Source organism: Lepisma saccharinum, chromosome 11 (genome assembly GCF_977018435.1).
Source record: "Lepisma saccharinum chromosome 11, izLepSacc3.1, whole genome shotgun sequence".
Lineage (NCBI taxonomy): Eukaryota > Metazoa > Arthropoda > Insecta > Zygentoma > Lepismatidae > Lepisma > Lepisma saccharinum.
Genome location: NC_139239.1, coordinates 62,334,813 through 62,360,999, shown reverse-complemented (window position 1 = coordinate 62,360,999; position 26,187 = coordinate 62,334,813). Strand labels below are relative to the sequence as shown.

Here is a 26,187-nt window from a genome sequence, read left to right as displayed (position 1 = left end):
ATTCTTTGTCAGAGGTAAACCGAAGCGTGTGAGCAAAATAATGGCAGAGACCTTACAGGAATAGGGCGTACAACTGAGCTTTCTTCTCATACACACCTTCTATTTCAATTTTAGGCACAAATTGGCTGCCAATAGACACACGAGGGAGACGCAAATGAAAATCTTAATTTATTTGTTTTTTCATCTAGTAGATTTCTGCATGTAGTGTTGCACAAGTATACTACAGTTTAATGGGACATTCCAGCGTTAAGTGTGCGACATTTAGACTAGAGATTGGATGAATGAATTTCACTTCTACCCTGAAGATGAGAGTGGCGTTAGCTCTCGAAAGCTTGGAAACTGTTCCAGAATTCACCTGGTCGATCGTCCTAGAGATTTTATTCATTATTCGCCAGGAAAGCTTCATGACTTTCTTTAAAGTAAAACATATAGAAGAACGAAAATAATTAAGGCATGGACAACAGTTGAGGTGGTAAAGCGACACAATGCACACAGACACGACACTTGTTGTAGGGCCAGGCGCCAAAGCCTCGTCTGCCTGCAGTGTGCAGTTTCCCGGGTGTTCTGTGTTGAACGCAGGTTGACACTTGAGTGCCTTCCGAAAACGTCACCTCCTTCAAGCACGTAGTGTTAACATTTCCACCGTCGGGTTGGAAAATTACCATGTGACGTTTGGGAAGGAAACGAAGGTGGAATTGAAGACGTTCATCAAATTCACGCAAGCATAAGTCTTCTTGGCAACACAATGGAATCGCTTTTCTGTCACCTTTGCCTAACCGCGAAAATGAGAATGAGTGATGATATGATGAAATTGATGAAGGGACAACCACAAGAAACACCCATGCTGGGATTCGAACCTGGTACCTCTGGCATCGAAGCGCGCTGTGCTAACCACTCCGCCACGGAGGCCGGCGAACAAAATCAAGCGCGTGCGAAAGAGGAGGAAGCTCAAATTTATATTTAAAAAAGTCTAATACAGGAAAACAAATGTTAAATATCTGGGATTACGGCAGGTTTTGGGCTAGAAATAAATATACAACAATACTCCTTGAGAAGAGTGTAGACGTATTCGTAATGTTTACAAATTTAAAGGGTGTCGGCTGAATACATTTCTTGAATGAAGAAGTAACGGAAAGATTACGAGAGTGTGCGTAATATACGTTTCTTCGCAACCGAAAGGTTATCATGTGAAACCTTTTCATAATTTGTCTCCGCCTCCCACACGGAGATATGAAACATTTACAGCACCCTCGAAGGAATGAAACTTATCCGTCTTCCTTGTTGCCCCTGCACGGTGACAGGTGTTACGAAACTATCCTTCCCTTTGCCTGGGTGCCGCTTTGAAAACAACGGGGCAGAATGGGAGCGGGAGGAGGAGGCCATTCGTTTTATTCTCCTCCTCCCCCCTTTACTCCGGAGCAATCTATTTTTAGTACGTCTTGGTTCGACCCTGGCTGCACAAGAAACGCGGAAGGCCCTCCTCCCACGCTCGCAGGCCTAGCCGGATCTCCGAGCAGCTCGAATGGAGGGAAGGGGGGAGAGAGACCCACCAAAACGACAGTCTCTTCACATTTGCACTTTCCCCGGCCATAGCTGCAGGGAATCCTATTCCTCGGCAATGCAATACGGCGATCGTGCCCATTCGTAATTCCATCCGCGGATTCGACGCAGGGCATAATCCATTGCTTATTCCCATCGATAAAACTCGTGTATTTCGGTTACCTTACATCCCGCTCCGACCTCTTGGGTTCGGTGGGGAAATGACTGCGAAAGGGCACAAGTGCGAACGGAATAAACGCGATGGGAATTATAGCAAAGTGGATTAATCGCGAAACCATAATTCACTACCCGATTAAGCGGTAGGAATATTTCGACTTACTAACTCATCGAGCTTTTACACGATTCGTTGAAAGTTCGGTTCTCCCTGGACGAGTAGGAACAACCGCGAAAGGAATTAAACCGAAATGGACTACGTGCGAACGGAATAAGAACGAAATGGACTGTGTGGGAACGGAATAAAAGCGGAATGGACTACGTGCGAACGGAATAAGAGCGAAAGGAATTAGGACGAAATGGACTATGTGGGAACAGAATAAGAGCGGAATGGACTACGTGCGAACGGAATAAGAGCGGAATGGACTACGTGCGAACGGAATAAGAGCGAAAGGAATTAGGACGAAATGGACTATGTGGGAACAGAATAAGAGCGGAATGGATTATGTGGGAACGGAATAAGAGCGGAATGGACTACGTGCGAAGGAATTAAACCGAAATGGACTACGTGCGAACGGAATAAGAACGAAATGGACTATGTGGGAACGGAATAAAAGCGGAATGGACTACGTGCGAACGGAATAAGAGCGAAAGGAATTAGGACGAAATGGACTATGTGGGAACAGAATAAGAGCGGAATGGACTACGTGCGAACGGAATAAGAGCGGAATGGACTACGTGCAAACGGAATAAGAGCGGAATGGACTACGTGCGAACGGAATAAGAGCGGAATGGACTACGTGCGAACGGAATAAGAGCGGAATGGACTACGTGCGAAAGGAATTAAACCGAAATGGACTACGTGCGAACGGAATAAGAGCGAAAGGAATTAGGACGAAATGGACTATGTGCGAACGGAATAAGAGCGGAATGGACTACGTGCGAACGGAATAAGAGCGGAATGGACTACGTGCGAACGGAATAAGAGCGGAATGGACTACGTGCGAACGGAATAAGAGCGAAAGGAATTAGGACGAAATGGACTATGTGGGAACAGAATAAGAGCGGAATGGACTACGTGCGAACGGAATAAGAGCGAAAGGAACTACAACGAAATGGACTACGTGCGAACGGAATAAGAGCGAAACTGATTGCACGCGAACGGAATAACAGCGAAGGAATATGGGCGAAAGGGACAACCTAGAAAATTACATTTTTGCGCTTAACCTTTACTTTCCCAATGGTCTATGAATGTTCCATCTACAATATAGCCCGAGTCGTCCGATGGCACACTCATGGACCATCGTGCTAATTCAAGAATTCATGTGCTTTTAGGGCCTTCATACTTGTATGTGAGGTTGTAAACGCTGACAGATGTTGAGATAAAACTTTGAAATGTCATGTGGAAGAAAACCCACCCACCCAGGACCCCCCCCCCCCGACTCCAAAGTTACGTATGGAACCTGGCGCGAATTTTAAATTTGTACACTTATTTGACATAAAATGTTATAACTTGTAGACTATTTGACCAATCTACTTCGGGTAACTTTTGTTTTGCAGCTAAAACATAAGGGCATGCAACCGTGCAGGAATCAAAACGCCAAAGCCAATAAAAGGGGTTGGGTGGGCCGCGGCCACCAACTTTCAATTAAAAAATCATAAAAATTGGGAATCTGCCCCTCTTTCCCCGCTATTTTGGGAAGGGGAGGCAAACTTTAGCCTTATTTTCAAAGCATGGTCCTTCTCAACCGAATGACAGTCATTTCATGTTCCTGGGTGCATTACATTATCGAATATGTGAAAAAACTCCCCATTTTTAGGATTTTTTTTTTTCATTGAAAGTTGGGGGCCGCGGCCCACTCAACCCCTACTATTGGCTTTGCACGGTTGCATGCCCTGATGTTCTAGCTGCAAAACGAAAGTTACCCGAAGTACATTGCTCAAATAGTCTCAGAGATAACGTTTTTCTGAAATAAGTGTAAAATTTAAAAATCACGCGCAAAGGCGGCGGCCAGAGAGAGATTACTTTCGAAAACCCGCTCGGCAGTCTAAAGGTTAATCCCTGTCGAGGATGTACTGGCGACCTCTTGGTAGTACTATTTACATTAATTACTTTCATAAGTCTTCTTGTTTCATTTCTCAGCGGAAACAAATTTTCACCCAGTGATTGAACAACACATTGCAGTGGTTCAAATCCCACTGTAGCTACAGTCCAAATTATCCTATCCGAGTATCAATTAGACTTCAAACAAACCTTGATAAAATTTCTGAAGGATGAACTGATTAAATGGGTGACGAGACAAACGCACCAACACACCCACGCTTCATCCAGGGTTCAAGACTTGGGCCTATTGTTTCATAGCGCGTTGCACAAAGTGGTGCGAGAAATACCACTTTGTTAATCAGTTCTATTTAGAATTAGTAAGTTTTAAAATGTTTCACAGACTTAATGCAGTTTTAACAAACTGGATTGTAAAAGTATGGAGAACAAACGAGAATTTCACATTAAAAAATAGCAGGTAACAAAAAGTACTGAAAAAACATTAAAAAAGATAGTGCACTATGTACTATTCGTTGCTTTGTGAAGTTGTCACATTTTCATTGAATCGAAAGCCTTCTACCCCGTCCTAATTGGAGAGTATCTGCACAAAAATTGTGGTGCATACTATCCAAAGGGCTTGTATCTTTTCCCCCGTTTCACCATGACGGTCTTGTCCTATAAAGAGCGGATAATATTTATCATCTATTGATTCAGCTAATTAGCGCATTGGCCAATTCCGTTGCGACACACTATTTCCCCGAGGGGATTAATTTATATACAAATTCGTATAATTGTGTATCCAGCACGATGTTGATCCAGGAGCATCAAAAGTGGTTATTCCCGGCACGAGCGATGTGGAAAATTAGATACCAGTCAATTGTGGTCGCAACCAGCTGTTCTCGCAGTGTTTCATCTACACTAGAGAAGAATGCAAGCAAGGCTAGTACAGGGTGGGAAAAAAACACCGTGGTTTTTAAGAGTCCATATTTGTGCTATCCATGTGGCACGAATGGGAGAGGAATGAAGAGTTTACAGTATTCTTGTTGGGAAACCTGATGGTAAGAGATGTAGGAAGGCCAAGACGAAAATTTAGGGATAGCGTCGAGTTGGATCTCAAAGAAATCTGTAAGGATGGACAAGATTGGATTGCTCTTGCCCAGGATAGGGACAAGTGTTCCTGCAGCCATAAACCTTCGAGTTTAAAAAGGCTAGAGAGTGAGTTAGTCAGATTATTTATCTCGCAACCTTATATAACAGGACTTTGGGTAACACGAATAGTTTATGACGAGGAGGAAACACTTTCCTTCGTTTAGTAAATTGAAACTAGGAAGTGTAGAATGGGATGTACAAATATTTCAAGGAAAATTGTTCATTGCAGGGGTGGAAACTAAGATGCTAATTGCTGACTGCACTGACCCAAATACCAACCCATCCCCAAAGAGAACCCTCAGAAAATACTAATTACGGACTAATTTCACTACAGCCTATCGATAAGTTAGTACTTCAAAAGTAAAACTGGAATTTCATTTCTAAAAATTATCACCGGTATTTAACATATAGCAAGTCATGACATATTTTTATTGAACATAAAACTAATTGGACAGCGTTTTTCATTATTCTATTAAAGATGCACTGGAAACAAAAGTGAAATGGTTCCATAGCATGCTGAACGTCAACAAGAAGCAGAGAAGAAAATAAGGTCCTCCTACATTAATTTATTCAGCATTTACGGAAAGTCAGTGCTCAATGTATTATCTTCATTGAACTGAAAAATCTGTCATTTCACTGGGAAGTTAGCCCTAAACCCGAAACCAATTAATGGAAGAATCTTCCAAACCATATTTGCAGTTCATCACTTACTTTCAGCCACATCACTATTTGCAGCGATGATTATTTTATTAAAGTGACAGACCAGGATGAAAAAAACTGACTCGTGTGGGTGGTGTTTTCTATATATATAAAGTTAAGATACATAGAAAGATGGTAAAATAGAGCACTGACTATATAAACAAGAAGATGTAACAGTTACGAGATTTCTGAGCGGGCGTCAGAAACATGTCTTCACGAGACACGTCACTTCCTCCACCAAAGTGCAGAGGGTAAAGAGATCTCACAGGGCACCTACACCCGTGGACCTTTTTCAAGGACTGCATAGGTAGTTAAAACCGCCTTGGCAAGCAATCTTTTGCCTGAAATACCCCAACAACTGTAAGAAAATAAACAACCGCATAGACCAAGGTACCCGGAGAATAAAATAAAAAAAAGTCTTAAGGGGGATTACAAAGACGGTCTTGCCGCGAGCATAGAAAATAATCCTCAACATCGAACTACCAACAACGAGGCCATCAACATAATTCATTTCCTCGAACGCCGAAAGCGAAATGATACCCTAAGTCCTTGTTCATCCCACTCCCCCTTCCTCCCGAAGCCTTTCGCTACACAAAGCTGGCTTTAGGCCAGAAGAGGGTTCACAGAAGAAGTGAATCTTTCCAACAGCCACGCTGAAAGTGAGCCAAGACAGAAAATACTATCCATTCTTCCAAATGAACGCCTCGAATTCAGAAAGGTTTCTTCCAAGAAGAACGCACTCAACACGATAAGCTTCTTCAAATTTCCTGCCTCCTCCCACTTCGCATTTTAATCATTGAAGAAAATGTATTAGTAACAATGGAACAAATGATGCGAGTTGTTACAAGGTTTCAGTTGCATCAAAACAAATTCCCTGTCTTTTCCAAGTTTCTCAAGGCAATTTTTAAATTCCCAATATATTTTGCGGTGCTTGATATTCAATTTTTTAAATGTTAAACTGTACTTGCTACACAAGAGAATAAATTTCATTCAACACTGTGCAAGATAAATTAAAGAATTTTAAAACATCTTCTTTACACAGAATATCTTCCATGAAGATGCTAGTTGAAGAAGAAAGTGGAATTAATTTTCATAATTAAATCCTGGCAAACACTTGATTTTCACATCATTTCACAGGGTTTGGGATATATTTTCACAATTCCACGACTTTACCAGGTCAGTGGGAACCCTGCCAATGATAAAACTAACTACCTCTGTAACCGAGTGGTTGGCTTCGCGTTATGCGACGACATAAGCACTATGTTTGAATCCTGGGTTAACAATTATCTTTGCACCATAATGTATTTACTTGTTCCTTATCGTAGCGAGTAACCAAGAGATAGAAAAGCGACGTAAAATAACCCAAATAGCAGCAGATAATGCTGCAAAATACGTGGAAATAGTTTTCAAATTTCACAGAGCTTTAGAAACGCTTGACGTCCATTCGGAAGTTTTAACTGCGCAACAATCTGTGGAAGTTGTAGAGAAAAAAAGGGAACAGGTTAGTCTACCGCGTTTCAATGAACGACTTGATCTGGACCCATTAGGCATAGAAAACAAAAATACCGAAACGGGTTTATCTGGATACTTCAAACAATAAATTTGATCTCTGAGCCTGAAATAAAATTGACAACATTTTTGGAACCCACTTGATAACATCAATCATTATTTCACTCCTGTATTCATACATATTGTCTTCAGGGATGCATCCAATGGGGCGGTTATAGAGGTAAAACCCTACCGCGTGAACTTGCTTTTGGTGCTATTCATAATTGCATTCGATATGTTTTCATCGGCAGTTGAATGATATATAATAAAAACATCTGGGTGCAATCATGATTATCAAGGTCGTGGATGGGTGTTCAACTCCCACTAAAATCATTCTGGGTCTTATTATTATAATGAAGGGAGCCTCCCCGAAGCCAATAAGCAAGGGGTAACGCAATAGACTTGTAATCAATGGGCCGGTTCAAGTACATTCCACAGTGGTTCGGATCCCACCTTAAATCGTAGGTCTAGTCGCGATTATCTTATCTGATAAAGCAGCCTGTATACAGCTCAATGATACTGTTATTTACAATACGTTCTCAAGGCTGCAACAAGTGATCTTCAAAATGCCATTTTTGTCATGTTAAAGATGGTGCCTCCTCCACACACTTGCACGAATGAAGAACAGTTGTTTCTTGGCCCCTAGAAGCCTAAAGCTTATAGAAATTCACCGACAAATTAAAATTCAGTACGCATATCCTATCTTACCACACCAGCAAGTTTACGAATGAAGGAGCAAGTCGCACCATGACCTCAGGTCGCAGGCAGACCTTAAGTGACTGCACATGGATCCGAAATATTATTATTCTTGAGTTACACATGCACTAAATAAGACTTGAAAATATATGTAGATGAGCAATCGGTCTGTTTTATAATACAGCAAAATTCTGCAACCCTACATGCAGAAATATACTACATAAAAAACAAAAATAATTTAACGGTTTAATTCGACTCTTCATCGTAAATTTAGGCCTGTTTCCATAACTCTCTTCCCAATCTTCACGGAAATACTCAATAGTGCGTTTTACAAACGAAGCATCTCCAATAATAATAATAATAATAATAATAATACCAAAGCGGCCATATTTATGTTGGCAACTGTCGTATAAATTCCCACCTGATATAAACCGGGAATCGAACCCAGGCCTTCGTGGCAGTCACGTACTCACAGACTACATCGCCGCGGCTAAAACCTCTAAAATCTAATACAATTTCATGTCGCAACTTCAGTATACATTTCTAGGTTCCTAGAATCGTCGAAAATGTTCCTGAACACCGCTGAACCGCACATTATCAACAGGAAATATTAAAAATAGTTTTTCGCGACAACAGGAACCCACCCAAATACTTGCCAGCAGTCCTCTGGTCCTCCCACACCAAAGAGTCTGGCGCCGACGCAGGCAGTAATTGTCAGTATAGTTTCTACTTCCTTTAGTCTTGAAACATTAGCAGTCTCCATGAAAAGATTTCTGGTGTATTTTCACACGACAGAATGATAACCGCAAGGGAAGGGGTTCCCGCGTCTCCTTTAAGTGTGTGTGACATGTGTGGCAGGCCAGGACCTCCCGATTGCCAAAATAAGAACATAAATCAATCTCTCCAGATTCTGTGTGTGTTCACACACACACACACACAATAAACGGAATATTTGTATTTAATCCAAAATATGGTGCATGAAAAAGAACCGTTGCACCTATAAAGAATATAAACGTTTAGTTCAGTCTTGCTAGTCACGGACACTTCTGAGTTGTAATGATCCCGCTGAAAATCAATGGGATTGTTACAACCCAGAAGTGTCCGTGACTGTACATTTCTCTTTCAGACATTTTGTGAAAGATTGTCGAAAAGGGAGAGTGAAATATTAAAGAAAGTTACTAGCGGAATTTGCTTTCTTCCATCGTGTGGACTTTGATGGTGAAAGACTTCTAAATCTTTTAGGGTGATAGTTGGGTTAGACATCTCGAGGCACACTGTAAAATAGTTCTTTGAAGAAATAACGGTCTTACTACCATCCAACTCCCGTAAAAGAATGACCGTGAGGTTCCCAAATTTTCTACAATTAATTGTACCTACATTCTACATAAACCAAAATCTAGAAATTTTGTTCTACGTGTTGCACCAATTGTAATGTAGAACTACAATTTTCCAATTTTGCATAAACTACACTGTAAAAAGCTGATTATAGGAACTGCAGCGTCAATTCGTGCTGCCCTCCAATTACAGTAAAAAAAAAAAAACATCCGTTTCAAAGCATTAACCGCCATTACATAGTTACCCACATTAATGTAATTTTAATGATTTAGTTTTTAAAAATATATTTACTCAACAGCAATGTATAAATATTATCTACCCATCCATGATAAAACGAAACTCCGTGGCGCAACAGCCCTCGAAGGGCCAGGGCCTGCCAGAACAGCTTTTCATTGAGTGACACGTGGTCAACGCATAGGAGGATCCCATCGCCACTGTTTTCGTGACCGGAGCCTGCTACTTCTTTAAGTAGTTTCCCAATTGTCCTCACGACGCTGGGTCAACGTCAAAATTTTGGGGGCGCCCACCGGGAATCGAACCAGATACCTCTCGCACCAAAGACGACAGCGCTAACCACTTGGCTACGCGGAAGCCCTTATCCATGATAAGATATTCAATTTTTTTTTAAAAAAAAAAATTAATAAAAAATAAACGGTTCGTCCCGTTCATGTAAATTAACAGTCAGACTAATAAATTTTAACGGTACAAGATTGTAAATTTTACAGTAACTTCTAACAGTGTAATTTCCGTATCTTCATGAACGTACACTCCTGTTCAAATAAAGTGGCACATTATTCAATTGCTCAACCATATAAAGCGAGCCAGTTTATTTGAACAGGAGCGTACAAAGAGGAGCAAAATCTTAACATACCTTTCTAATATCGTCCAATGTATGAACTTCTGGCGACAAACCTCCATGTACACATAGAAACTGTTGGTTCATAAGGGCAGCCAACGGCAAGCAGTCGAACGCTTCCATGCAAGCATCGTAGACCCGTTCTGAATATTTTATTTTACCTGGAAGAAACAAGAAATGCAAAATTGTAGGTCAAACACACATTGCTTCCATTTTGGTTATTTTGCTTTTCTACCTACTGGGTTGAATCGCGACGACGAGGATGAAATGGGCGACGGGACAAACACAGTGATGCATTCATACATGACCAGAATTCGAAACCTGGCTTTGTGACGCGTTTCGTTTACCACGGAAGCCGACATGGAAGTTTGTTAACATTAACGCTACTACTCATAAGGAAGCCGGCCCCCGTGGCGGAGTGGTTAGCACATCGCGCTACGACGCCAGGGGACCTGGGTTCGAATCTCGGCCTGGGCATGGATGTTTGCGAGTGTCCATTCATCAATTTCATCTATCATCACAATCTTCGCAAATTAGCCAAAAGTGGCACAAAAGGCGAAGTAAAATCAATCAATCAATCTAGCATAAGGACCAATCTCAAGCACATACTTGTGCAAGGACTCCCTTCTCTAGCCAGCAGTGTTGGAGATGAGACAGAGACCAATGTTTTGGGGTAAGGGGCAAAAAAATGGACGTTATCATTTCTATATCATTCATCAATGTGTAGGTACGATATAAAAAAGTTTTATTTCATTACTTCTCTTCTTATTTCAAATTAAAGGTGTCCTTCCGATCGTTGAATTCTAGTTAGATTATTCAGTTATGCAGAAAGCCAGTATCACATATACAGTACCTCTATACGCTGTGAAAAGTTTGTACCGCGGATGGGTTTTATATTTGCTTATACTATATACAGGATAATTAAAAAAGAAGCAAATTACAAATCTTTATTGTGGACATACGGTAAAACATACAAACATGTGTTATGCGTCACCAGAGAGAGTAAGAATCCACGTTTTGTGCACTATATATGAACAGTGTGTGTGATGCGACAAACATCAAAACAATAATCCATTTCGTTCCACATGCGCTTCAACTGTTCTACAGTTATGTACTCAACAGCCGCAACACACTATTGCAGGTAGAGGTGGACAGCGTATTATGTACCCCATAGATAAAAATCACAGGGGGTGATGTCGGGAGACATGAGCGGCCACCAACAATTCACGAAGAATTCACTTATTTCCAATACAGCATCCCGGAACGCAGGACTTCTCCTGGGGAGCCATTTTGCTCTGCCGTGCGGGATCGACTAGGAGTTCTACATGGGCTTTTAATATTAAAACTTTGATTCTTACTCTCTCAAGTGACGGATAACACATGTTTGTACGAGGGCTGGGGCATAAGTCATGGCAACTTTTTTCTCTGTTAAACGGTGGTACCACAGTATGTGATCATATGTCCCGAAGAACCTGGTACCCGTAGTATGTAAACACGTCACTAGATGGCAGTGTGATGAACGGTTAGCGCACAGTGGTGGTAATTCACTGTTGAATCAATCGCCGTGCGACGGCGTGAACAGAGTTCGTGTATCAAAATAGCCGTTCTTCGGGGAAGAAATGCCAGAGAATGCCACAAGGGGGTGATGGAAACTACGTGAAATAGTGTCCTACCGTAGTATGTGCCTCTTTTATTCCTGTAAGGCTTGCATGCTTTCTCACTTAAATTGCACAGTACAGTGCCCGCTTACAGTGTATACTTCAGATTTTCTACCGCGAAAAAAAAAATAGTTGCCATGACTAATGCCTCAACCCTCGAATCTTTTACCTTGTGTCCACAATAAAAGTTTGTAATCTGCTCCATCTTTTTGAAAAACTCTGTATTCCGAGTCTCGAGACCAGAGAACGAGACACTCACGAAACCGAGACCAAGTGGAAACAAAGTATGGTTCACGGAAATGCAGGAAAAGAGCGAGTGCCGAACGAAGCATACGTCATCGACGAACACGCCTTTCCGATTAGGCCTCGCAAATCTTACTAAGGAGATGAATCTGTGGAAACGAGTCCCGGTTCCGGATGAGTACAAGTCAGGTGACGTCAGCGCCCGGATCCGTGATTAAGTCAAATCTCGGCAAACGTACTTCGAGTTATTGAATCCCCGAGACTTCCTATGAGGAGGAGGAGGGGGGAGGTGAAATGATAAATGCGTCCCCTCGCCAGATTCAGAGAACTGGAACATCTGTTCATATCTTCGTTGGCTGGAGCTCGGTGCTGGACCTCTAACTCTTCTCCACGGAAAGTTGGAGCTGTGGTTACGACGTATATGTATAACACAATGTTGTCACAATCTGAGGGCACGGTTTTCTTTTCAAGGAGCAAAATCCCTTTTTGGATCAAATTTCATTTTCACCCAAAGAAATCTTATATTAAAAATAAAAAAAATAATAATTAGTAGCTAGTATTTACGTTGGCCATGTTAATTACATACATGTCAAGTCTCATCGCTACCTGGCCAGATGTTCCAGGTTTGAACTCTGATCACGCATTAATTAATCGATCATTCTCATCATTCCTATCACCGACCTCCGTGGCGGAGTGGTTAGCGTAGCACGCCACGCCGCCAGAGTTCGAATCCCGGCCTAAGCATGGGTGTTCTGTGCGACAGTCCCTTGACCATCATATCATCACTCATCCTCATCTTCGCGACGAGTCAAAAATTGCACAGAAGTGAGTGAAGTAAAATAAATAAATCAAATCAAATCAACGAGCTACCGGACCATCGGTAAAGCGAGAAAGGTAACAGACACGAATCATAATTTATACGACATCCTGGTCTCCTGATTTGTTGTGTTGACCACTCTGAGCAAAATTACAAAGCAAACTTATACCAGTGATGACCAACTTATAGTTTTGTTACAATTTTCCAGTCAAACGGGCAAATTGCTAATAATTCACAACAGTTAAGGTAGAGATTAGTTTTGATTATTCAATGCAGCTTATTTTAGCCGAGGTGCACTAATGTCGGTCAGGGTTTGACAGCAGTGGTATGGTTCAGGTTATTTTCCCGCGATTTCAGTACAGAACACAATCCCTAAAAGTAATTTCGAGTTGGGCTGCCGGAACTCAGTTCCTCAGCAGAATTCTGTTCCATCTGTGGCTCACCTGATTCTGACCTCTCGAATCCTCCACAAATCCCACTCTCTAAATTGTCCCGGACAAATCCTCGAGTAAGACGTCCACGGAACCCGGAGGGGGAAAACATCTCCAGGTCTACCCCCCTTCGCCTCTCAATTTCCAACATTTTGTTTTCTTGAATTTCCTAATCCATTCAAGACTTAAGCACGAAGACTGTTTCACCCTCCCAATTCGCGATTCAAATTACCACCGTGGCGGTAGTGTCGCAGATACTGTGAGAGCTCCGAATCTGAGGTACAGCGTGTGTTTACATTTGTCCGTTACGTTGTAGCGGAAACTGAATTTTCGGCATGTTTTCGTGCGTTGCGAATCAATGCGAACTCCAGGAGGTGTAAATATGTTGGAATCTTCATTCGTGCACAATTTCGTACTTACGACTGTCAGTAGAAATATTGAAAATTCAGTCACAATAAGTGCATATGTATTATGAAATAGGTAAGTGGTGAGAAATTGTTGCTGTTACTGTAAACTTATATTGTCTGAAATTGCTTTTAAAAAAACATCGACTGAACAAGGGCGCATTCTGTGGAGTGTGTTGCAGTGCTTGAAACCTTGCAATCAAGCAAGCGACCTCGGAAAGAGCAAGCGACTTCGGAAAGATTAATTCCAGAATCTCCCGACAGATGTTCCATAACTTGAATTGCTAATTGTGACCTTCTGTAATAATCTGTGACCTACTTTTACTAATTAATAACTGTTCTGCAATAATCAACAGTTACACAATATTGCTGTAATGTCAGTCCGAAACAGGTATCTGTGGCTCCGTAGCACATGAGGGTGACCACTCTCCTGCAGAGACCGGCGATAGAAACACTTACGCAAAAAATGACGACTGATCATAATTTTATAAATTTTCCCCAAAACAAACATTAATTTTAGAAATATTTTCTTTGAAAATTGTTAAATGTTACATGTACTGATTCTTTTTGCAAATATTTCTTTCAAACAGTGTCAAATTAAATTTAACAATAAAGCAACCAACAGTCTTTGAAAGAAATTTAGTGTTATAATTGGTAAATATTTTCCTTATTTGTCAAGAATTCTGTTGCATGAGAATTTCAAACAACTATCATCTCGAATATGAAAAATAGTTTTGTTAATATTACTAGGCCGTTTGTGGCAGAGGTTTACCAGAAATTCTCAATCAGATATCCTGAAAATTTACCACCAAGTTTTATTAGATTTTATTTAATACTTCCTAAATCGTAATTGAAAAAGATAACAGCTAACGAAACATAAATATGTTGATACTTACATTCTTGTTTAAACGTGAAGTATTCTGTTAGATGCCTACATTCATGGTTTCCCCGTAATAAAAATAATGTTGTGGGATAACATATTTTCAGCGCCCATAAATACAACACACACTGAAAAGAAAGAAAAATTATAATTAATACAATATTATTTAAAAAAAAATTAACTACACATTTAACAGAAATCAAGAAAGGCATAATATTCACCGGGCAACATTATGATATCCTTACAACATAACGTTGGTTCAAAGATGTGCTAGTTTAAAAAAATCATGAATACTTCTCAGTGTGATAAAAATGTTGCACGTTGTGTCAGGTTATTGATATAAATAATTGGCGTCAAAGAGTAAATTATTTCCGTGTTTGCGAGACCAGCAATGGAGTCAAGTACAACTACTTGGAACACTTCTTGTAATATCTGTATGAGAAACTCGAGGATATAAAATGGAGATCTGAAACTCTATTGTATTTCTAATTGAAACACACTAAATATTGCGACTATAAAAATTTACTAGGTAACGAACTACTTTTTCTCTACTATATTATACGAGTGTGTGTGTGTGCTTATCTGATTGAGTAAATGTATTTATCTCTGTGTTAATTATTATTATTATATATTATTTCTGTGGTACATGTATCTTTCATATTTAATCAGCACAATACAATGATTAAATAAACAAACATTTCAATACAGGATTATTAAAAAAATAGGTACATGTGAATAATTTAAAACTAGAAAGAAATCATAAAAAAACTCATAGGTAAAATGTCAATTTACACTGTATAAATGTATATATACATCGTTCTAAATGTATACTCTTAGCCAAATACATGTTGGAATGGATTACAGAAATATGATATGAAAGAAGACACTCTTTCATATCATTATAACACAAAACGTAATTTTTCTAAACCTGAGTTGCGAGCATGGTATCTTGCTTGGATATGAGAGTAATCAGTATTAGTGAATGAATGTCATTAATTACGGCACGTTTACTTAAACTTGGAATATTAATTTTCTGCCTGTGTGTTAGTTTATCGTGGGCGTGTAAAATGAGTACAAAGTGCACGTCGTTTTCCGCAAACGAAGTTATCAGTGTAGAACAGGTCTCTAAATTACAATGAGGCAATGAATGATAATGGTAGATAAAATCCGCTCATGTATCACACTAGCGGCGACATAATCACATTAATTTACATTCAGATAATTTTCAAGGCTGTAAGAAATTACTAAAAATACTAAGTCATTAATTTATTTTTTGTTACTTAAGACCTGATAATGATCTACACCTTAACGATAAAAAGAAAATACCTTACATAAATAAATCCAATGAAAACTACACGTAGAGCATTCCAATCTCTACTAAAAAAATATTATAAACGTAACTGAAACATAACTTTCTCATCTACCAGGGGATAGACTTCCCCCTCGCCCTTTCTAAAAAAAAATAAAAAAATAAAAAAAATAAAAAAATGGTGACTACAGTGGCTTGCATAAGTATTACCACAAAACTTGCCTATCACCACGTATATTCTCTGTTTTATCCAATGAGAGCTTCAAGACTTGAAACAAAACTCCGAACAAGCTGCTGATAGCAGCATCCTACACTAGCTTACATAAGAGTCATTCCATGAAAAATCAACACAGCCTCCAACCTGACCATCTCCGATTTTCATGAAATTTGGGGAGTTGAAACTATGCATGGAACTTAGTAACTATGAAATTTTTTTAGTCTCGTGCGTCTTGTAATTGTTCAATTATTCAAGGTCAAAGGGAATTGAACAAGCTTTCCAGTGATATATAACAAGCCTATCTTTGGATAAAAATATAATTTTGTCACGTGACCTTGACTTTTGATCTTGAATATCTCAAAACATGTCATCACCAAAAATCGTGAAAAAAATATATTTGGTCCATCATGTCATACTCTAAAACATATCAAAAAATCATTCTGGGACTGAAATGGGATCAGAAGATACAAAATAATATGTTTAACTATGTGACTGATAAAAGCCTCATTACATGAACTATGACGAGTCAAAAGTCCTTTAACACCCCCTACAAAATGTAAACGGGTTATCCTGGTCATGAAAGAAATAGGTTAGGCACAGGGAGATCTCTAGCTGTGTGTGTCAAGCGCAAGTCCGGCATATTGTTGACCGCCATATTGAATTCAACGTAAACATTTCAAAGGAAAGTGGGTGATGTGAAATATCAAATCAGGATAGAATTTCACGAGAAATGGACCAGCGAAGGTTTTCCCAACTTATTTTTTGGCAGCAAAACGTTATACGCATATCTTTCACTTACGATATATGCACATTATAGTGTTGTCAATATTCCTGTGAGCACACTCGTTGACGTCTCTCACACTCACATAGAACATTTGGCAATGTAGCAGGTGCAACAACATCGCAAGCAGCAACTATGCCTTCTCTCAGATGGTCAATATCACGGACTTTTAGTGCATGCACCATTCTCTTCAAATGTTTCTGAAGGTAAAAGTCCTCCTAAGATGTTAGATCTGGGGAATGTGCAGGCCTTTTAATAGATCCCCATCTGCCCATCAATCTACCTAGAAATTTACCATGAAGAATGTTCACATAGTGTGGTCACACGCTGTGCTGTTTCAAGACTATGGAAAAGTGCCATACCCTGTAAGCAAGGATGAAAAACCTGTTCACTTAACATAACACATCCAAGAAGCCCTCACCATTTAAGGTTCCGTTGTTGAATATGGACCAACCATTCCAGTTCTCCATACACTATACCACATCATTAGCTTACCAGCAATATCCATTCGGCTGGGATCTGTCTACTGTAGATTATCAAATCACAGGTACACAGGTATTGCGTATAATTTTTATTAACTTTATCAGGAACATAAAAATTAGCATCGTCACTGAAGAATTTTTCATTCCAAAGGAAGTGTCACGTGATTTTTTTAGATACTTTTCCCAATATTCTCCACTATTCAAGTATTTGGTGAATGTTGCTGATTAAAATCATATGCAATGGTGCGTATACTTCTTTCTGTCCCAAGATGTCAGCGTGATCTCGCCGAGTTCCTGACACGTTAGGAGCATTCTTAATACTTTGTTTTTGACACTCGAAAAGGAGAAAATGATTACAAGCATGCAGTAATAATTTTTTGCTGGTTAAATATACTTTGGAAGAACCTTCGCCGCTTCATTTCGCGTGGAATTCTAACCTGATTTGATATTTCACATCACCCACTTTCCTTTGAAATGTTTGCGTGGAATTCAATATGGCGGTCAACAATATGCCGGACCTGCGCTTGACACACACAGCTAGAGATCTCCCTGTGCCTAACCTATTTTTTTCATGACCAGAAACACTCCTTTACATTTTGTAGGGGGTGTTAAAGGATTTTTGACTCGTCATAGTTCATGTAATGAGGCTTTTATCAGTCACATAGTTAAACATATTATTTTGTATCTTCTGATCCCATGGCAGTCCCAGAATGATTTTTGATATGTTTTAGAGTATGGCATGAGGGACCAAATATATTTTTTCACGGTTTTTGGTGATGACATGTTTTGAGATATTCAAGATCAAAAGTCAAGGTCACGTGACAAAATTATATTTTTATCCAAAGATAGGCTTGTTATATATCACTGGAAAGCTTGTTCAATTCCCTGTACAATAAGCTTTATTTCAGCTTTCTAGGCGAAATAGTGGCGGAGTTACAGCACATTTAGTATAGGTAAGCGGGCTCAAAAAGGGCAATTTCTGCTAACTCTGACCTTGAATAATTGAACAATTACAAGACGCACGAGACTAAAAATTTTCATAGTTACTAAGTTCCATGCATAGTTTCAACTCCCCAAATTTCATGAAAATCGGAGATGGTCAGGTTGTAAATTGCACATATCTGTGTTGATTTGGCATGGAATGACTCATTACAATCCAGGCCTAAAAATGCACGTAGGATGGAGGAGAAAAATGCATGAAAATAGACATGGACAATTTGCCGAGTAGTACTTGTGGTACGGCCGGTGGCAAATGTCAAAGTTGGCAAATTGCCCACCACTATGTACATTCGCCTTGTTTTATGCAATTCTAGCTTCAAGAATGCAAAGGAAAACATCAGCCAAGGGGCAGTGTGTGTTCTAACACGCATTTTTAAGGCAGTCTCCGTGACGGAATAATCAGCGTACTATGAAGCCAGAGGTCTAAGGTTCGAATCCTGCTTCAGGCATCATTGTGTATAACCCAACATCAATTTAATCAGTTTATCTTTCATCATCATCGTCGCGATGTACCAGAGAGGTGGCAAAGAACATTTTCCTTGCTTGCATTAAGAAGGGGAGGCAATCAGTGAAGATCTTAATTTATTTTGGGATTGAAGAAAGTCGATTATTGTTATTGGTAGATACTTTATCGATATTGGTAACAATCTAATATTGAAATACTTTACATTTATAATTATTCCAAATTGGTCTTACCAAACCAAGATATGAATTACACAATTTATATTGACTAACTGAGAGACGGCCAAGTCCTGAATCGATAACATCCCCAGGGACATTTACTAGCAAAACTAGCGTACGAAAAAAAGTTTCCTCCTTCACGTATCCAGTTCACGTGCTGAGAAGGCGAGAGAAAAATAATTCAAAGCACGAAACACCAGCATCCTTCACCTTTGGGGCAAGAGAGCGGATGAATGATGTAGAAGGGTGCGGATCGTGCCACACGCACTTGCAGGGAAACGAAGTGGCCAACGGACGCCATAGCGAAAAGAACCTGAATTTTTTATTTCAGCCACTTGCTGTTTATTTATCAACACAAACATGGAAGAGTTTACTATTAAACAAATAAATAAAAGATCAGTTAGACCTTGGAATGTGGACTCACGGGCCTTCTTATTTGGTAGGCGGGATTGCATTGCAATTGGATTCATCCGATAAACTGAAGTATGATGTCACTGTGATCTGGAAACATTACTGAAAAGATCTTGTTTATGGGTTAAATAATAATAATAAATAATAATATATATTCGAGGTTAGCAAAAACTCATTCCTTAGAGCCGTTCATTTCTTTCAAAATGCGAAAGGCAGAAAGAGAAATAGCTCGCAGTCATGCTGAAATTAATCGAACTGGGTAAATCCATACGAAAGGATCCATTTTTCATTGTGAGTGAGTGAGACATCCATAATTGATTTTTTATTTCTTTCACATACAGTATGTAACATTGTTATTCGTACACATAGAATTTCCGAGGAAAAAATGTCATATCTACTAGTAAATATAATCATTTTCATATGTGCCTAGAAATTAATGTTAATGAAGGTTTCACCAACAAATGTCAATAAAAATGTATGTTCAAAGTGTATAAACAGAGCATATCATTTGTGTGAAAACAGAAAAACACGCTGTTTCATGCAACATTGTTATTCGTACAGGCAGAAGTTTCAATCTTCCTCGCATACAGCGCCACCGCTATTCGGGCGATTTCGTGCAGTTTGCAACTTCGTAACAAGTACGAACATGCAGGCGCGCTCCCCGTCAAGCGGAATGCTGGCGTAGACATTGTTGTAGGCCTAAGGTCTATCTATAAGCTTGTTCGAAATGGGCAAGGTGAAGGAACTTAGTTCCGATCTGAAGGATGTTTTTATAAATTTGGCCCTTAGAGGTTCTTCGTTAAGAAAAATTGGACAAACAGTCAATAAATCACACTCCACAGTTCAATACATAGTAAACAAATTTAGAGAGGAAGGTTCAACACAGAATGTGTCGAGAAAACTAAAAGCGAGACGGTTGAATAAACGCGATGAAAGCTTTATTTTAAAAAGAGTGCGAGAAAACCCCCAACTAAGTGTTCCTCAGTTACGACCGTTAGTAGAAAATGTTGCTGGCAAGATGATGTCCGACCAAAATGTCCGACGTGCCTTGTGGAAGCATGGATATCATGCCAGAATACCACGAAAGAGGCCGTATGTAAATAAGGTGAATCGCAGGAATAGACTTTCATTCGCGAAAGAGTACATCCAAGGACCAGGAATTTTGGGATATTGTCATATGGTCAGACGAGTCCAAGATTAATATATACGGGTCAGATGGGATAAATAGGGTGTGGAGAAAATCAAATAAAGACAATGATCACATTAACACAGTTCCAACAGTTAAACACGGTGGTGGGTCATTAATGGTTTGGGGCTGTATGTCGTCCAAAGGTGTTGGTACCATCCAGTTTATTGATGGTATCATGGATGCATATGTCTATTTGGACATATTGAAGAACAATGTAAAGCAGAGTGCCCAAAAAAATGGACATGCCGCCTATCTACAGATTCCAAGACAATGACAGTAAGCACAAGGCGCGAGTTAACATGAATTGGCTAATATGGAATGTGCCCAAACTACTACAAACACCAGCTCAAAGTCCAGACTTAAATCCCATTGAGCATTTATGGGCAATTGTGAAGAGGCGAGTCCATAAAGTAGGCGTCAAGTCCAAACAAGAGTTGAAAAATGTTCTGCAAGCAGAGTGGAATAAAATAAGCTCTGAAACATATCGGAAACTGGTTAATTCTATGAAGAACAAGTGTCAAGCAGTAATTAAAGCCGAAGGATATGCATCAAAGTATTAGAACTGTCAGTCAATTTGCTCTGAATATACCTTTTTCTTTTATATTATTAAGTGTACGAATAGAAAAGTTGTACAAAAAATAGCATGTTTCTCTTTCAGTTTAATTTAATTTATTATTGTCGTTTTTTATACAGAATTTGGGTAAAATTTATGTTCCTAATGATATTAGTGAATTGTAAAGAAACAATTTCAAAAGAGTTATTAAATATCAGATATTGAAGCATTTCTTTGAAAATCCATGTGTACTAATAAGAATGTTACATACTGTAGATATAGCGGCCATTTTCTCACCATTCTGGTAAAGGGCCAGACTAGTCTGTTTTAATTTACTTTGCCATTCTGTCACTTTTGGCTAATCGCGAAGATGAGGAGTGATGATATGATGAAAGAACACTCAAAAAGGATACCCATGCCCAAACCTGGATTCCAATCTGGGACCCCTGGCGTCGTAGCGCACTTTTAACCACACCGCCAAGGAGGTCGTCAATAAAGAACTAGAGTATGGGCTCCTTGAACTTTTTATTTTCACGGCGCACTTAAGTGTTTCAAGATTTTTCATCGGGGCCAAGTCAGAATGTAGACCTATCTAACACTTACAATGCTTAGTTAGTGTGGTTAGGTTGCTTGCGTTAAGTTAAGAAGTACATAGATATTTCAAATTCAGAAACATTTTATGTGTAAAAAGTACTAAATGAGTACAGGTTTGGATTGATGTGATGGTCCGATTCTAAAACCATGTGTAGACTAACAAGTGTAATTTCAGTAAAAATATTGGAACATTTCGCGGCGCCCCTGTAAGCCAGCCACGGCGCCCCAGAGCGACGCGCCGCACACTCTGGGAACCACTGAACTAGAGTAATATTCAAATCTCAAAAATCAAATATAACGGAAACTGGATCATAAGGCGGGGTACAACTTCCTGCATATACAAGGTAACCAAAAATGTTTTTGCCGTCCCATTAATCATGCGCTCACAGAGGGGAAACTAAATGACGCACGTGCCTGTCAAGCGATAGGGAGTTAGTCTGACCATCGGCTGTCAGTAATACAGGAACGTTGCGCACACACAGCAGTCATAGCTCGGTCCAGTGTCTAAGAGAAATGCAGCTTGTTCGCGTGTGTTTGTTGTATGACTTTAAAGTGGGCCTGTCAGCTGCCGCATCAAGTTGCAGCATTTGCCAGGCATTTGGGGAGAATGCCGTGAACGAACGCACTGCCAGGCATTGGTTCCAGAAATTCCGTTCCGGAGATGTGAGCCTTTCGGATGAGCCTCGCAGTGGACGACCACATGTGATGGATGACGAGGCCCTGAAAGCAGCCATCGAGGAGAACAGTGGTCTAACGTGTGATGAACGTGCAGAAAGGTTCCATGCCTCCGCTGAAACAGTCAGACTGCACCTGCATGGTATAGGGGAGTCATACAAGTTACGCAAGTGGGTACCCCACATATTGTCGGCAGCCAACAAGGAACAACGAGTGACAGCTTGTTTGTCCTTGCTCACTCGGCACCTGAACACACCCATATTTGATCGCTTGCTCACTGGTGACGAAAAGTGGGTCCTCTATGACACTCCCAAGCGTACCAGACATAGGTTGTCGCCACGTGACCCTGTTCCTCACACCTCAAGACCACCTCTGCACCCACGAAAGGTTATGCTCTCTGTATGGTGGAATTGTCGGCAAATGGTGCATTACGAGCTCCTTCCACCTGGTCAGACCATCACTGCTGACCTCTACTCTCAGCAGTTGCAAAGGGTGCACCGTGCAGGGCGGCAGAAGGTGAATCGCAAGGGTGTGCTGTTTGTTCCTGCACGACAATGCCAAGCCACATGTGGCAAAGAGGACCCGGGAGACCCTTCAGCAACTTGGCTGGGAGACACTGTGCCATCTACCATATTCACGGAACAGGGGCGCCGACTTGTCAAAATTATTGGGGGGGGGGGGCTCTGATCACTGAAATAAATGAATGAATGACTCACTCCCTCCCTTTTTTAAAAATAAAAATTACGTCTTCGTATAGCAGTTTTTAAGCAGCTATTATATTCCTCATGCAAATGAAATGTAACATGAAAAACGATTAGCAAATGTTTCAAAGCCTCTTTATGTATTTTGTGTCTGTTCATTTGTTTTTTAGATAACAATTAACATTTTTATTGAAAAGTATGTATTTACATTAAGAGACCAACCTAACAGTTTTATGCCGGCCTCGGTAGCCGAGCGTGTTGGGTGGTCGACTCAACTCGCTTTGATCCAGAGGTCTCGTGTTCGAGTCCCGGCGAGGGCATGGGTGTGTTTTAATGTCCGCAACAGACATGTGATGGGTTGAAAATAACCTTAGTGTTGAAGTACCCATAAAATAACTAATATTTACAATATTTAACAGTTTTATTTAATTATTTACATAAATGCTAACACAAATCGCAGCAAAATAGTTTTTCTTTTTTGTTCTTGCTGCAATATTTTACTTTTTAAATTTAATTTTGCAATAATAAAAAAATAGCATGTACACTACGATATAAAGTGACATACACAACAAAAACATATGAACATGATTTAAAAATAAAGCAAAAGTTGCTCTATGCACTGGGTTATTTTTTTATGAACTAATTAACGAGCTGTCTCAGATCGAAATGATAAAGCACAGTTTGATGTATGTGGAGTACCGCTAAGCTGCTTAGTCTCTTCTGCCTCATTGTAGATCTCAAATATGTCTAGTAGGCGAATAGCCACTGGCTGTGGCTGTCGTCACTGGCACAGTGCGGAGGACCATTATGAATTTGGCAACTTCAGGCAGAAGCTCCTGGAGGGTGCTGTCTTCCAAAAGAAACTTCCTTATGTCACGCATGGTAGTTAGAACCACTTCCTTCTGTTGGCGATATCACCAAGCATGGACATGTGTAAGGAGAGCCTATCGGCATCCAAATCTTGGCGAAAAAATTCTCGAGTTTGCTGAAAGTTTCTTCTGCAACTGTTCACAGTTGAGATGCATTCTTTCTTTAGGGCTGTTATTTTTTGTACTCCTGTAGTTTCATGTCCTTGTTTAACACATGATTTTGCTGTGTCACACACGTCAGTGTATATTGATTTATAATACTATTTTGGAGTGTAGAACTTGTGATGTTTGGCAGCATCAGGATTTTCAAGTCTCTTAGGGACGTGACGTTCGTTGCCTGGGCAATTCTGGCCCATCAACGAGGCTGGGTTTGCCCTCTGTGCATTTCTGCCAGAACTGTTCAAACTCATTCGCTTGTTCTTGAAAGATGTCAGTCAAGTATTTTAGTTTTGATTCCACTTCTGTAACACCAATGCGTGGAAACTGAATCTTACAGTTTACCTCTTCTATTGGACCCACCACATGGCAGTAGAGGGAGAGAAAGAAAAATGTCTTGAAGTGAAGCATTGTCTCCAGGTATCCAGCACATTTTTATGCTGCGTCAGTAGAATCGTCTTCAGAAAATTTCTCAAAAAAGTTGAGAAGGTTTACGTAGTTCCTTAAGATCTGTTGCATACTGGAGGCTTTCAACGTCCACCGACGAGGGCAAAGTGGTCGCAGTCCAGTATGGGCAGCCTTCTCATTCACATCAATAATATTCCTAAATATTTGCATTCTTTTAGGGGATTCCCAAACAGTCCTTAACAAGTCGTTGGCTAAATTCATTATGTCTCTGATTAATATATGTATAATAGTAGATAATAATTATATACTTAGTATATAGTAATAAGTCATGTGTTTTGCTGTCTGCGGTCATAGCCCCCCCCCCCCCAAAGTTGATGGTCTAGAACATTTCAAATGTGTATTTAAAGTTAAGTTCATGTGGCACAATTCAGAGTTAACTTTACAAATGAAGAAAAATAATACATTAGATCCTCTTAAGCAAAATTATTGGGGGGGACTCTGCCCCTACATCATTAACATTGGGGGGGCTCGAGCCCCCTAAGCCCCATGGAGTCGGCGCCTATGTCACCGAACCTTGCACCAACAGATTACCACCTGTTTCATTCCCTCGACAACCACCTCCGTGGGAGATCCATCACAAGTGAGGGAGACCTGCGGAACGCAGTCACGGACTTCCTTGCATCCAAGCCCGCCGAGTTTTATCACCAGGGTATTGTGCAGCTGCAGGAACGTTGGCAAAAGGTGTTGGATGCTGATGGAGATTACTTCGAAACCTAAAGGTACGTACCGTCCACTGTATTGCTCTTTGTTTATCACTGCTCTAGAACGGCATATATAACGGTATATATATATATATATATATATATATATATATATATATATATATATATATATATATATATATATATATATACACACGACGTCCCTAGTTTTAGAAAACCTGAGGCAATTAGTGATAAAGACACACACCATCCTGTAACCGACGACGCGAACACACTGGATACATATGATGCTGGAAATGTGTTCGCGCAGCATTAAATAGCAATGTCTGCTTAATTCCAAAATTACGTAGTTTCGTGTTTACTGAACAAGTTACTTCTTGTAAACTTGCACAGCCCGTATTCCAAAGTTACTAGTAATTAAGGTACTACTTCCGACAGAGTGAGAGGCATTTTCTGGGCACAGTACTACGCGATAAACAAAACACGGGTACTAACAAACCTGGCTAGTTATTTACAACATATTCGCATGCTCGGCTGTCATTAATCATACACACATCAAAATTACGATATGTTTCTGTTAGCTTTACAGGTTGATTCCCAAACTCAGCATTATTATGTTTGCAGAAACTGAACGCAATGTTTGAAATTGTATGTGCATGTTACAATATGCATGTAGTAATTAAGTTGCAATTATAACCTACGTATTTCATAGAATGTCTCGCAAAATTGATGTTTCTGTTATCCTAAAAGCAACACTGGCAATGAAATGCACTTGGGTGGAAAATGGTTTAACGAACGAAACATCTTTGATGCGCAGAAAAATATACCGATAGAGTTTGACGTAAAATATTTTATCGTTAAAATGTAAATCTGACTGGTAATGAATTTAAAAAAAACGGAACACAACCGTTTATTTAAATTTGAACATTTTCTGAGACATGACGCTGATGCCGGCATTTTCGATCTGTAA

General features: G+C 40.0%; 1 protein-coding gene across 4 annotated transcripts in view; it reads right to left on the bottom strand.

The window, feature by feature from the left end:
- The window catches only part of LOC145994851 (serine/threonine-protein phosphatase 2B catalytic subunit 3), a 237,928-nt gene that overhangs the window by 77,661 nt on the left and 134,080 nt on the right, over nt 1–26,187 (bottom strand). For all 4 annotated transcript variants that reach the window (XM_083131241.1, XM_083131243.1, XM_083131244.1 and 1 more), the window contains exons 4-5: nt 14,487–14,598; nt 10,053–10,198 (exon numbers count right to left, since the gene is read on the bottom strand). In XM_083131241.1, the coding sequence (XP_082987367.1) occupies nt 10,053–10,198; nt 14,487–14,598 (258 nt within the window). The remainder of the gene's footprint in view (nt 1–10,052; nt 10,199–14,486; nt 14,599–26,187) is intronic.